This window comes from Falco peregrinus, chromosome 3 (genome assembly GCF_023634155.1).
Source record: "Falco peregrinus isolate bFalPer1 chromosome 3, bFalPer1.pri, whole genome shotgun sequence".
Taxonomy (NCBI): domain Eukaryota; kingdom Metazoa; phylum Chordata; class Aves; order Falconiformes; family Falconidae; genus Falco; species Falco peregrinus.
The window spans coordinates 13,947,902-13,960,976 of record NC_073723.1 but is presented as its reverse complement, the minus strand read 5'-3'; the positions used below and the strand labels follow the sequence as shown (position 1 = coordinate 13,960,976).

Below are 13,075 nucleotides of genomic sequence, written 5' to 3'. Positions count from 1 at the left end.
CAGAAAGGTCAAGAGGAAGACCCAGGTTAACGACAGGTCGGTCAGCGTCACCTCCGTGCCTGGCGGGATCGTGGAGCAGATCCTCCTGGAAAGTATGCCAAGGCACCTGGAAAAGGGAGGCGTGACTGCTGACGGCCAACATGGCTTCACAGAGGGCAAAGCGTGCCTGACAAATGGGGTGGCCTTCTATGACAGGATTAAGGCATTGGTGGGTAAGGGAAGAGCGACTGGCGTCACGTCCCTGGACTTGTGCAGAGCATTTGATACTGTCCCGCGCAAGATCCTTGTCTCTAAAATGGAGAGATGCGGACTTGGTGGGTGGACCGCTCGGTGTGTGATTGGCTGGATGGGTGCTCTCAATGAGTTGCAATGAAAGGCTCGATGTCCGAGTGGAGCCCAGTGATGAGTGGTGTCGCTCAGGGGTCCGTGCTGGGGCCAGTATGATTTAACATCTTTGTTAGGGCCACGGACAGTGGGCTGGAGTGTGCAGCCTCGGCAAGTTTGCGGATGACGCCAAGCTGAGTGTTGCGGTTGATGCTCTAGAGGGAAGGGATGCCATCCAGAGGGACCGTGGCAGGCTTGGGAGGTGGGCCCGTGCAAAGCTCATGGAGTGCCACGAGGCCAAGTGCCAGGGGCAATCCCAAAGATGGCTGCAGGCCGGGCGGTGAGTGCATTGAGAGCAGCCCTGCGGAGAAGGACTTGGGGGTATTGGTGAATGGAGAACTGAGTATGAGCCGGCAACGTTCGCGCGGAGCCCAGAAAGCCAGTCGTATGCCAGGTTGCGTCAAAAGCAGCGTGGCCGGCAGGTCGAGGGAGGTGATTCTCCCTCCCTACTCGGCTCTGGTGAGAGTGGAGTACTGCATTCGGCTCTGAAGGCCCCCAGCATAAGAAAGGCATGGACCTGCTCGAGCGGGTCCAGAGGAGGGCCACAAAGATGAGGAGGAGGTGCAGCACCTCCCCTTTGCAGACAGGCTGAGAGAGTTGGGATCGTTTAGCCGGGAGGAGGCTTTGTGGAGACCTTGCAGCGGCCATGCGGTACTTTGAGGGGGCCCTCAGGAAAGGTGGGGAGGGCCTCTGGACCAGGGAGTGTAGTGATAAGACGACAGGTAACGGATTTAACCTGAGAGAGGGTAGCTTTAGGTTAGATATGAGAAAGAAATTCTTTCCCGTGAGGTCGGTGAGATGCTGGAAGAAGTTGCTTAGAGCAGCTGTGGCTGCCCCCTGCCTGGAGCTGTTCAAGGCCAGGCTGGATGGTGCTTTGAGCAAGCTGGTGTGGTGGAAGGTGTCCCTGCCCACGGCAGAGGGCTTGGAGCTAGATGATCTTGAAGGTCCCTTCCAACCCAACCCCTTTGACGACTCTATCCCCTCCCTGTTCTTACCTCGACCCACAAACCGTTTTGTTGTGTTCTCTCTCCCCTTTCCAGTTGAGGAGGGGGAGTGACAGAGCGGCTTGGCGGGCACCTGGCATCCAGCCAAAGTGAACCCAGCGCACAGGAGGAGCTTGCGTCAGAGGCATGGGTGGAAGTGCATTAGCGTGTCCAAGCCTTTGTTTGGGCAAGTGAAGGGCTTGTGTCACGGGCTGGAAGCCCACCGGCTTGCCAGCAGGTGGTGTTGCTGCGGCGATACTTCCTAAGAGAGGTCTTGTGGTCCTTGCCCACCCACCCCGATGGCCTGTTGAGTCCCGGTTCTGTGCCGGGTGAGGCTGGAAGAGCCTTAGAAGAAAGGAAGAGGAGGCACCTGAGGCTGGCATGCGGGAGAACTTTATTGAGGCAAAGGAGTGAAATGGCAGGAGCACCAAGGGGAAGGGAGGTGCAAGTAGGGCGGCCGTCAGCCGAGGGCTCCTTTCCTTGCAGTAGACTTTTCCAGAGCACCGAGGTCTTCCTGCCTTGCAGTGGGAGCAGCGCGGCGGAGGTGCCCCGGTGGTCTTTGGCTTGTGAGAAGGTGTTTGCAGCAGAGAGTACCGGATGTAGCTGTAGGGGCGATGCAAAGAAGACAGTGGGAGAAGAGGAGGAGGTAGGTAGCTCATGTTTCCAGGCACCGCGGGCTGGCCCCTTCGCTGCTTGCTTTGTGCCTTGAGGGGCGGAGGAGCCACGGACGGCGAGCCCATGTGGCAGCAGGAGCCTGAAGGTAGGTCCTCAATCCGTGACTTGGCTTCTAGCGTGTGGTTGGCTGGTATCAGGCGTGGTGTAAGGAGCCCTTAGCAGGGGTAGCAGGCTCTTCTGGCACCGTAGCAGCCCAGGCCTCCGAAGCCATAGCCGAAGCCGCCGGAGGAGACGGGCACTCCCTGGGAGCTGAGGATGTTGCCCACGGCAGCCGATGAGGACGATCCGACGGCGGTGCTCTGGGGGAAGGAGCTGAGGATGGGTCCCGGCAGGGTGACCAGCACGGCGGGAGGCTGGATGACGACGCGGGATTCTTCGCACTGCCTGACGCAGGGCTCGTTGCAGCTGTTAGCCAGCGGGGTGGGTCCGCAGGGGCTGCAGAGGTTGTTGCAGGCCATGTCTGTGGTGTTGAGGGGCCCTGTAAGAGAGGGTGTTGAGGAAGCGGAGGGTGGTGGGGGCGCGAGGGGTGGCGTTACAGGAGGGCAGGGGAATGTGGAGGCGCGGTGTGGGGCTGCGGGGAGCACGGCGGTGGGGAGGCGTCGGCACTGCTGAGTCTGGAGGCAGCGCGTGCTGGAAGAGATGGGGCGGGTGCGGCAGGAGAAGGAGGGGAAGGGGCTTCAGGCTCACCTTGTTGACCGTGGAGGAGAAGGCACCAGGAGCAGCGTGTGAGAGAGAGAGGTGCTGGGCCAGCTTTTATGCTGGACCCTGAGGGGCGGGACAGCCTTTGCACAACGCGGTGTTTTGCAGCAAGAAGCTGTTGCGTGCCACAGCCTGGTGAGTAATGTGGTGGGGTGCGTTTTTCCCCCGCAGTTCTGCAATGTAGTGTCCTCCACTTGAGGACATGTCCACTTGGTCCTGGCGGCAGCTTTGAGGTGCAAATATTAGAGGCCAAAGGCTTGGTGTTGATGGCGCGTGTCAGGGCATGCAGAACATGTGACCGAAGCCTAGGAGGGGTGGGGTGTCGTCAGTGAGGTCATGCTGTGGCACTCGTGTGGTGTGTTTTGTGGGTGCGCTGGGAAGGAGGGGCTCCTTTTCCTCGCAGCCCCGGAAGGTTGGTCTGGGCTTTCTGCTGTTGCGGGCAGGAGTGGCGGCCCCCTCAGTGGCATTTGCTCCGTGCCTGCCTTGCTGCCAGCTTGCTAAGCCTGCCTTGAGGCCTGGCCTTTGCCATTGAGCGTGCTCTGTGCGTGCCTTGGTGCCCGCCTTGCTTGTAAGGTTGTAGCTGGGAGAAAGGGGCCTGCGTGTCCGGGCTTGTGCCCCCTGGGGTCCGTCCCTGGGGATGTCGGTGCAGGCAGAGGCAGAGGAGGCCTTTTTGGGAGAGCAGGCCGCCATCCCGGCAGCCCTGGCCGAGAGCTCGCCGGTCCTGTGACGTGGGGAGCCCTGCCTGGCTCCACCAGTGCTGGTGCTGCCCGTTCCGTAGCGAACCCCTTAGCTGTGGTGGCACGTTTGCAGCCTGGTGTCTGGCGTGCCACAGTGCTTGATGTGGGCCAGCTCACCAAGGCAGGTGAATTTCTGGAGAGCCCGTGAGTGTGGCGAGAGGCAGAGGTGGAGTGGGAGCGGCAGGCGGGGGAGGCTGGGGAGCCAGGGCCTTTGGGCTCTTTACTTGGGGTGAATGCCGAGGAGGGGAGGCCATTTCTCTGCACAGTGTGAGACGGGCAGAAAGAGAATCTGGAGATTGCCGAGGGTGGTTGGACGTAAGCACGCTGCACGGCACAGCAGAGCGAGGCCCTGGTGGTGGTGGATGCATGCCGAAGGGTCGATGAATGGCAAGGCCTGCCCCAGTTGAGCCGCGATGAGCGTTTTGCAGGCTGTGTGTGGGGCGAGCCGTTGTTGTTGCTGAGGAAGAGGAAGGGAGTGGGAAGGTGTGCCTTGGGACTGGATGTACGGAGGTCCCTGGGTCCTGATGAGTCAGAGCCACGAATGCTGGGGGAGCTGGCTGATGTCCTTGGGAGGCCACTCTCAATTATCTTTTAAAGGTCATAGCTCCTGGGGGCAGTTGCGGGTGTCCAGAAGATTGCTCTTAGGCCTCCTGTCTTGCAGAAGGGCGGGAAGGAAGATGTGGGAGAGCAGAGGCTGGTGAGCCTGTCCTTGTTGCCAGGGGAGGTGATGGAGAAAATCCTCCGCGGAAGCGTTGCCAAGCTGCTGAAGGACAAGCAAGTGATGAGGAGCCGTCGGCATGGATTTACCAAGAGGGAATCGTGCTTGACTGACCTCCCTGTCTTCTGTGTTGGAGTGGCTAGCTTTGTGGACAAGGAGAGAGACGTGGCTGGTGTTCACTTCAGCTTTGTAGAAGAGTCTTTGACGCTGTCTCCCCCCGCGCGCTCACAGGCGCTGGGGGCAGCCGTGTTCAGCATCCTCGTCTGTGATCCGGGCAGTGGGATGGAGCGTCCCCACAGCAAGTTGGCAGGTGGTAACCCTCCTTTTCAGAAAGGTCAAGAGGAAGACCCAGGTTAACGACAGGTCGGTCAGCGTCACCTCCGTGCCTGGCGGGATCGTGGAGCAGATCCTCCTGGAAAGTATGCCAAGGCACCTGGAAAAGGGAGGCGTGACTGCTGACGGCCAACATGGCTTCACAGAGGGCAAAGCGTGCCTGACAAATGGGGTGGCCTTCTATGACAGGATTAAGGCATTGGTGGGTAAGGGAAGAGCGACTGGCGTCACGTCCCTGGACTTGTGCAGAGCATTTGATACTGTCCCGCGCAAGATCCTTGTCTCTAAAATGGAGAGATGCGGACTTGGTGGGTGGACCGCTCGGTGTGTGATTGGCTGGATGGGTGCTCTCAATGAGTTGCAATGAAAGGCTCGATGTCCGAGTGGAGCCCAGTGATGAGTGGTGTCGCTCAGGGGTCCGTGCTGGGGCCAGTATGATTTAACATCTTTGTTAGGGCCACGGACAGTGGGCTGGAGTGTGCAGCCTCGGCAAGTTTGCGGATGACGCCAAGCTGAGTGTTGCGGTTGATGCTCTAGAGGAAAGGGATGCCATCCAGAGGGACCGTGGCAGGCTTGGGAGGTGGGCCCGTGCAAAGCTCATGGAGTGCCACGAGGCCAAGTGCCAGGGGCAATCCCAAAGATGGCTGCAGGCCGGGCGGTGAGTGCATTGAGAGCAGCCCTGCGGAGAAGGACTTGGGGGTATTGGTGAATGGAGAACTGAGTATGAGCCGGCAACGTTCGCGCGGAGCCCAGAAAGCCAGTCGTATGCCAGGTTGCGTCAAAAGCAGCGTGGCCGGCAGGTCGAGGGAGGTGATTCTCCCTCCCTACTCGGCTCTGGTGAGAGTGGAGTACTGCATTCGGCTCTGAAGGCCCCCAGCGTAAGAAAGGCATGGACCTGCTCGAGCGGGTCCAGAGGAGGGCCACAAAGATGAGGAGGAGGTGCAGCACCTCCCCTTTGCAGACAGGCTGAGAGAGTTGGGATCGTTTAGCCGGGAGAAGAGGAGGCTTTGTGGAGACCTTGCAGCGGCCATGCGGTACTTTGAGGGGGCCCTCAGGAAAGGTGGGGAGGGCCTCTGGACCAGGGAGTGTAGTGATAAGACGACAGGTAACGGATTTAACCTGAGAGAGGGTAGCTTTAGGTTAGATATGAGAAAGAAATTCTTTCCCGTGAGGTCGGTGAGATGCTGGAAGAAGTTGCCTAGAGCAGCTGTGGCTGCCCCCTGCCTGGAGCTGTTCAAGGCCAGGCTGGATGGTGCTTTGAGCAAGCTGGTGTGGTGGAAGGTGTCCCTGCCCACGGCAGAGGGCTTGGAGCTAGATGATCTTGAAGGTCCCTTCCAACCCAAACCCTTTGACGACTCTATCCCCTCCCTGTTCTTACCTCGACCCACAAACCGTTTTGTTGTGTTCTCTCTCCCCTTTCCAGTTGAGGAGGGGGAGTGACAGAGCGGCTTGGCGGGCACCTGGCATCCAGCCAAAGTGAACCCAGCGCACAGGAGGAGCTTGCGTCAGAGGCATGGGTGGAAGTGCATTAGCGTGTCCAAGCCTTTGTTCGGGCAAGTGAAGGGCTTGTGTCACGGGCTGGAAGCCCACCGGCTTGCCAGCAGGTGGTGTTGCTGCGGCGATACTTCCTAAGAGAGGTCTTGTGGTCCTTGTCCACCCACCCCGATGGCCTGTTGAGTCCCGGTTCTGTGCCGGGTGAGGCTGGAAGAGCCTTAGAAGAAAGGAAGAGGAGGCACCTGAGGCTGGCATGCGGGAGAACTTTATTGAGGCAAAGGAGTGAAATGGCAGGAGCACCAAGGGGAAGGGAGCGGGTCTGAGGTGCAAGTAGGGCGGCCGTCAGCCGAGGGCTCCTTTCCTTGCAGTAGACTTTTCCAGAGCACCGAGGTCTTCCTGCCTTGCAGTGGGAGCAGCGCGGCGGAGGTGCCCCGGTGGTCTTTGGCTTGTGAGAAGGTGTTTGCAGCAGAGAGTACCGGATGTAGCTGTAGGGGCGATGCAAAGAAGACAGTGGGAGAAGAGGAGGAGGTAGGTAGCTCATGTTTCCAGGCACCGCGGGCTGGCCCCTTCGCTGCTTGCTTTGTGCCTTGAGGGGCGGAGGAGCCACGGACGGCGAGCCCATGTGGCAGCAGGAGCCTGAAGGTAGGTCCTCAATCCGTGACTTGGCTTCTAGCGTGTGGTTGGCTGGTATCAGGCGTGGTGTAAGGAGCCCTTAGCAGGGGTAGCAGGCTCTTCTGGCACCGTAGCAGCCCAGGCCTCCGAAGCCATAGCCGAAGCCGCCGGAGGAGACGGGCACTCCCTGGGAGCTGAGGATGTTGCCCACGGCAGCCGATGAGGACGATCCGACGGCGGTGCTCTGGGGGAAGGAGCTGAGGATGGGTCCCGGCAGGGTGACCAGCACGGCGGGAGGCTGGATGACGACGCGGGATTCTTCGCACTGCCTGACGCAGGGCTCGTTGCAGCTGTTAGCCAGCGGGGTGGGTCCGCAGGGGCTGCAGAGGTTGTTGCAGGCCATGTCTGTGGTGTTGAGGGGCCCTGTAAGAGAGGGTGTTGAGGAAGCGGAGGGTGGTGGGGGCGCGAGGGGTGGCGTTACAGGAGGGCAGGGGAATGTGGAGGCGCGGTGTGGGGCTGCGGGGAGCGCGGCGGTGGGGAGGCGTCGGCACTGCTGAGTCTGGAGGCAGCGCATGCTGGAAGAGATGGGGCGGGTGCGGCAGGAGAAGGAGGGGAAGGGGCTTCAGGCTCACCTTGTTGACCGTGGAGGAGAAGGCACCAGGAGCAGCGTGTGAGAGAGAGAGGTGCTGGGCCAGCTTTTATGCTGGACCCTGAGGGGCGGGACAGCCTTTGCACAACGCGGTGTTTTGCAGCAAGAAGCTGTTGCGTGCCACAGCCTGGTGAGTAATGTGGTGGGGTGCGTTTTTCCCCCGCAGTTCTGCAATGTAGTGTCCTCCACTTGAGGACATGTCCACTTGGTCCTGGCGGCAGCTTTGAGGTGCAAATATTAGAGGCCAAAGGCTTGGTGTTGATGGCGCGTGTCAGGGCATGCAGAACATGTGACCGAAGCCTAGGAGGGGTGGGGTGTCGTCAGTGAGGTCATGCTGTGGCACTCGTGTGGTGTGTTTTGTGGGTGCGCTGGGAAGGAGGGGCTCCTTTTCCTCGCAGCCCCGGAAGGTTGGTCTGGGCTTTCTGCTGTTGCGGGCAGGAGTGGCGGCCCCCTCAGTGGCATTTGCTCCGTGCCTGCCTTGCTGCCAGCTTGCTAAGCCTGCCTTGAGGCCTGGCCTTTGCCATTGAGCGTGCTCTGTGCGTGCCTTGGTGCCCGCCTTGCTTGTAAGGTTGTAGCTGGGAGAAAGGGGCCTGCGTGTCCGGGCTTGTGCCCCCTGGGGTCCGTCCCTGGGGATGTCGGTGCAGGCAGAGGCAGAGGAGGCCTTTTTGGGAGAGCAGGCCGCCATCCCGGCAGCCCTGGCCGAGAGCTCGCCGGTCCTGTGACGTGGGGAGCCCTGCCTGGCTCCACCAGTGCTGGTGCTGCCCGTTCCGTAGCGAACCCCTTAGCTGTGGTGGCACGTTTGCAGCCTGGTGTCTGGCGTGCCACAGTGCTTGATGTGGGCCAGCTCACCAAGGCAGGTGAATTTCTGGAGAGCCCGTGAGTGTGGCGAGAGGCAGAGGTGGAGTGGGAGCGGCAGGCGGGGGAGGCTGGGGAGCCAGGGCCTTTGGGCTCTTTACTTGGGGTGAATGCCGAGGAGGGGAGGCCATTTCTCTGCACAGTGTGAGACGGGCAGAAAGAGAATCTGGAGATTGCCGAGGGTGGTTGGACGTAAGCACGCTGCACGGCACAGCAGAGCGAGGCCCTGGTGGTGGTGGATGCATGCCGAAGGGTCGATGAATGGCAAGGCCTGCCCCAGTTGAGCCGGGATGAGCGTTTTGCAGGCTGTGTGTGGGGCGAGCCGTTGTTGTTGCTGAGGAAGAGGAAGGGAGTGGGAAGGTGTGCCTTGGGACTGGATGTACGGAGGTCCCTGGGTCCTGATGAGTCAGAGCCACGAATGCTGGGGGAGCTGGCTGATGTCCTTGGGAGGCCACTCTCAATTATCTTTTAAAGGTCATAGCTCCTGGGGGCAGTTGCGGGTGTCCAGAAGATTGCTCTTAGGCCTCCTGTCTTGCAGAAGGGCGGGAAGGAAGATGTGGGAGAGCAGAGGCTGGTGAGCCTGTCCTTGTTGCCAGGGGAGGTGATGGAGAAAATCCTCCGCGGAAGCGTTGCCAAGCTGCTGAAGGACAAGCAAGTGATGAGGAGCCGTCGGCATGGATTTACCAAGAGGGAATCGTGCTTGACTGACCTCCCTGTCTTCTGTGTTGGAGTGGCTAGCTTTGTGGACAAGGAGAGAGACATGGCTGGTGTTCACTTCAGCTTTGTAGAAGAGTCTTTGACGCTGTCTCCCCTTGCGCGCTCACAGGCGCTGGGGGCAGCCGTGTTCAGCATCCTCGTCTGTGATCCGGGCAGTGGGATGGAGCGTCCCCACAGCAAGTTGGCAGGTGGTAACCCTCCTTTTCAGAAAGGTCAAGAGGAAGACCCAGGTTAACGACAGGTCGGTCAGCGTCACCTCCGTGCCTGGCGGGATCGTGGAGCAGATCCTCCTGGAAAGTATGCCAAGGCACCTGGAAAAGGGAGGCGTGACTGCTGACGGCCAACATGGCTTCACAGAGGGCAAAGCGTGCCTGACAAATGGGGTGGCCTTCTATGACAGGATTAAGGCATTGGTGGGTAAGGGAAGAGCGACTGGCGTCACGTCCCTGGACTTGTGCAGAGCATTTGATACTGTCCCGCGCAAGATCCTTGTCTCTAAAATGGAGAGATGCGGACTTGGTGGGTGGACCGCTCGGTGTGTGATTGGCTGGATGGGTGCTCTCAATGAGTTGCAATGAAAGGCTCGATGTCCGAGTGGAGCCCAGTGATGAGTGGTGTCGCTCAGGGGTCCGTGCTGGGGCCAGTATGATTTAACATCTTTGTTAGGGCCACGGACAGTGGGCTGGAGTGTGCAGCCTCGGCAAGTTTGCGGATGACGCCAAGCTGAGTGTTGCGGTTGATGCTCTAGAGGGAAGGGATGCCATCCAGAGGGACCGTGGCAGGCTTGGGAGGTGGGCCCGTGCAAAGCTCATGGAGTGCCACGAGGCCAAGTGCCAGGGGCAATCCCAAAGATGGCTGCAGGCTGGGCGGTGAGTGCATTGAGAGCAGCCCTGCGGAGAAGGACTTGGGGGTATTGGTGAATGGAGAACTGAGTATGAGCCGGCAACGTTCGCGCGGAGCCCAGAAAGCCAGTCGTATGCCAGGTTGCGTCAAAAGCAGCGTGGCCGGCAGGTCGAGGGAGGTGATTCTCCCTCCCTACTCGGCTCTGGTGAGAGTGGAGTACTGCATTCGGCTCTGAAGGCCCCCAGCGTAAGAAAGGCATGGACCTGCTCGAGCGGGTCCAGAGGAGGGCCACAAAGATGAGGAGGAGGTGCAGCACCTCCCCTTTGCAGACAGGCTGAGAGAGTTGGGATCGTTTAGCCGGGAGAAGAGGAGGCTTTGTGGAGACCTTGCAGCGGCCATGCGGTACTTTGAGGGGGCCCTCAGGAAAGGTGGGGAGGGCCTCTGGACCAGGGAGTGTAGTGATAAGACGACAGGTAACGGATTTAACCTGAGAGAGGGTAGCTTTAGGTTAGATATGAGAAAGAAATTCTTTCCCGTGAGGTCGGTGAGATGCTGGAAGAAGTTGCCTAGAGCAGCTGTGGCTGCCCCCTGCCTGGAGCTGTTCAAGGCCAGGCTGGATGGTGCTTTGAGCAAGCTGGTGTGGTGGAAGGTGTCCCTGCCCACGGCAGAGGGCTTGGAGCTAGATGATCTTGAAGGTCCCTTCCAACCCAAACCCTTTGACGACTCTATCCCCTCCCTGTTCTTACCTCGACCCACAAACCGTTTTGTTGTGTTCTCTCTCCCCTTTCCAGTTGAGGAGGGGGAGTGACAGAGCGGCTTGGCGGGCACCTGGCATCCAGCCAAAGTGAACCCAGCGCACAGGAGGAGCTTGCGTCAGAGGCATGGGTGGAAGTGCATTAGCGTGTCCAAGCCTTTGTTTGGGCAAGTGAAGGGCTTGTGTCACGGGCTGGAAGCCCACCGGCTTGCCAGCAGGTGGTGTTGCTGCGGCGATACTTCCTAAGAGAGGTCTTGTGGTCCTTGTCCACCCACCCCGATGGCCTGTTGAGTCCCGGTTCTGTGCCGGGTGAGGCTGGAAGAGCCTTAGAAGAAAGGAAGAGGAGGCACCTGAGGCTGGCATGCGGGAGAACTTTATTGAGGCAAAGGAGTGAAATGGCAGGAGCACCAAGGGGAAGGGAGCGGGTCTGAGGTGCAAGTAGGGCGGCCGTCAGCCGAGGGCTCCTTTCCTTGCAGTAGACTTTTCCAGAGCACCGAGGTCTTCCTGCCTTGCAGTGGGAGCAGCGCGGCGGAGGTGCCCCGGTGGTCTTTGGCTTGTGAGAAGGTGTTTGCAGCAGAGAGTACCGGATGTAGCTGTAGGGGCGATGCAAAGAAGACAGTGGGAGAAGAGGAGGAGGTAGGTAGCTCATGTTTCCAGGCACCGCGGGCTGGCCCCTTCGCTGCTTGCTTTGTGCCTTGAGGGGCGGAGGAGCCACGGACGGCGAGCCCATGTGGCAGCAGGAGCCTGAAGGTAGGTCCTCAATCCGTGACTTGGCTTCTAGCGTGTGGTTGGCTGGTATCAGGCGTGGTGTAAGGAGCCCTTAGCAGGGGTAGCAGGCTCTTCTGGCACCGTAGCAGCCCAGGCCTCCGAAGCCATAGCCGAAGCCGCCGGAGGAGACGGGCACTCCCTGGGAGCTGAGGATGTTGCCCACGGCAGCCGATGAGGACGATCCGACGGCGGTGCTCTGGGGGAAGGAGCTGAGGATGGGTCCCGGCAGGGTGACCAGCACGGCGGGAGGCTGGATGACGACGCGGGATTCTTCGCACTGCCTGACGCAGGGCTCGTTGCAGCTGTTAGCCAGCGGGGTGGGTCCGCAGGGGCTGCAGAGGTTGTTGCAGGCCATGTCTGTGGTGTTGAGGGGCCCTGTAAGAGAGGGTGTTGAGGAAGCGGAGGGTGGTGGGGGCGCGAGGGGTGGCGTTACAGGAGGGCAGGGGAATGTGGAGGCGCGGTGTGGGGCTGCGGGGAGCGCGGCGGTGGGGAGGCGTCGGCACTGCTGAGTCTGGAGGCAGCGCGTGCTGGAAGAGATGGGGCGGGTGCGGCAGGAGAAGGAGGGGAAGGGGCTTCAGGCTCACCTTGTTGACCGTGGAGGAGAAGGCACCAGGAGCAGCGTGTGAGAGAGAGAGGTGCTGGGCCAGCTTTTATGCTGGACCCTGAGGGGCGGGACAGCCTTTGCACAACGCGGTGTTTTGCAGCAAGAAGCTGTTGCGTGCCACAGCCTGGTGAGTAATGTGGTGGGGTGCGTTTTTCCCCCGCAGTTCTGCAATGTAGTGTCCTCCACTTGAGGACATGTCCACTTGGTCCTGGCGGCAGCTTTGAGGTGCAAATATTAGAGGCCAAAGGCTTGGTGTTGATGGCGCGTGTCAGGGCATGCAGAACATGTGACCGAAGCCTAGGAGGGGTGGGGTGTCGTCAGTGAGGTCATGCTGTGGCACTCGTGTGGTGTGTTTTGTGGGTGCGCTGGGAAGGAGGGGCTCCTTTTCCTCGCAGCCCCGGAAGGTTGGTCTGGGCTTTCTGCTGTTGCGGGCAGGAGTGGCGGCCCCCTCAGTGGCATTTGCTCCGTGCCTGCCTTGCTGCCAGCTTGCTAAGCCTGCCTTGAGGCCTGGCCTTTGCCATTGAGCGTGCTCTGTGCGTGCCTTGGTGCCCGCCTTGCTTGTAAGGTTGTAGCTGGGAGAAAGGGGCCTGCGTGTCCGGGCTTGTGCCCCCTGGGGTCCGTCCCTGGGGGTGTCGGTGCGGGCAGAGGCAGAGGAGGCCTTTTTGGGAGAGCAGGCCGCCATCCCGGCAGCCCTGGCCGAGAGCTCGCCGGTCCTGTGACGTGGGGAGCCCTGCCTGGCTCCACCAGTGCTGGTGCTGCCCGTTCCGTAGCGAACCCCTTAGCTGTGGTGGCACGTTTGCAGCCTGGTGTCTGGCGTGCCACAGTGCTTGATGTGGGCCAGCTCACCAAGGCAGGTGAATTTCTGGAGAGCCCGTGAGTGTGGCGAGAGGCAGAGGTGGAGTGGGAGCGGCAGGCGGGGGAGGCTGGGGAGCCAGGGCCTTTGGGCTCTTTACTTGGGGTGAATGCCGAGGAGGGGAGGCCATTTCTCTGCACAGTGTGAGACGGGCAGAAAGAGAATCTGGAGATTGCCGAGGGTGGTTGGACGTAAGCACGCTGCACGGCACAGCAGAGCGAGGCCCTGGTGGTGGTGGATGCATGCCGAAGGGTCGATGAATGGCAAGGCCTGCCCCAGTTGAGCCGGGATGAGCGTTTTGCAGGCTGTGTGTGGGGCGAGCCGTTGTTGTTGCTGAGGAAGAGGAAGGGAGTGGGAAGGTGTGCCTTGGGACTGGATGTACGGAGGTCCCTGGGTC

At 60.5% G+C, this 13,075-nt stretch overlaps 3 protein-coding genes across 3 annotated transcripts; all 3 read right to left on the bottom strand.

Annotated features, from left to right (window-relative positions):
- Positions 1-2,197: 2,197 nt before the first annotated feature.
- LOC129784197 (feather keratin-like) lies at positions 2,198-2,509 on the bottom strand. The gene has a single exon (XM_055800552.1). The coding sequence runs from the start codon at positions 2,498-2,500 to the stop codon at positions 2,198-2,200; it is 303 nt and encodes a 100-aa protein (XP_055656527.1). The 5' UTR covers positions 2,501-2,509.
- A 4,226-nt stretch (positions 2,510-6,735) lies between these two features.
- On the bottom strand, positions 6,736-7,047 carry LOC129784190 (feather keratin-like). Its single transcript, XM_055800523.1, has one exon. The coding sequence runs from the start codon at positions 7,036-7,038 to the stop codon at positions 6,736-6,738; it is 303 nt and encodes a 100-aa protein (XP_055656498.1). The 5' UTR covers positions 7,039-7,047.
- Positions 7,048-11,273: 4,226 nt separating this feature from the next.
- Positions 11,274-11,585, bottom strand: LOC129784192 (feather keratin-like). The gene has a single exon (XM_055800525.1). The coding sequence runs from the start codon at positions 11,574-11,576 to the stop codon at positions 11,274-11,276; it is 303 nt and encodes a 100-aa protein (XP_055656500.1). The 5' UTR covers positions 11,577-11,585.
- Positions 11,586-13,075: the final 1,490 nt, after the last annotated feature.

Excerpts from the sequence above, each read along its gene's own strand:
- LOC129784197 (XM_055800552.1), bottom strand. The coding sequence starts at position 2,500 with ATGGCCTGCAACAACCTCTGCAGCCCCTGCGGACCCACCCCGCTGGCT.
- LOC129784190 (XM_055800523.1), bottom strand. The coding sequence starts at position 7,038 with ATGGCCTGCAACAACCTCTGCAGCCCCTGCGGACCCACCCCGCTGGCT.
- LOC129784192 (XM_055800525.1), bottom strand. The coding sequence starts at position 11,576 with ATGGCCTGCAACAACCTCTGCAGCCCCTGCGGACCCACCCCGCTGGCT.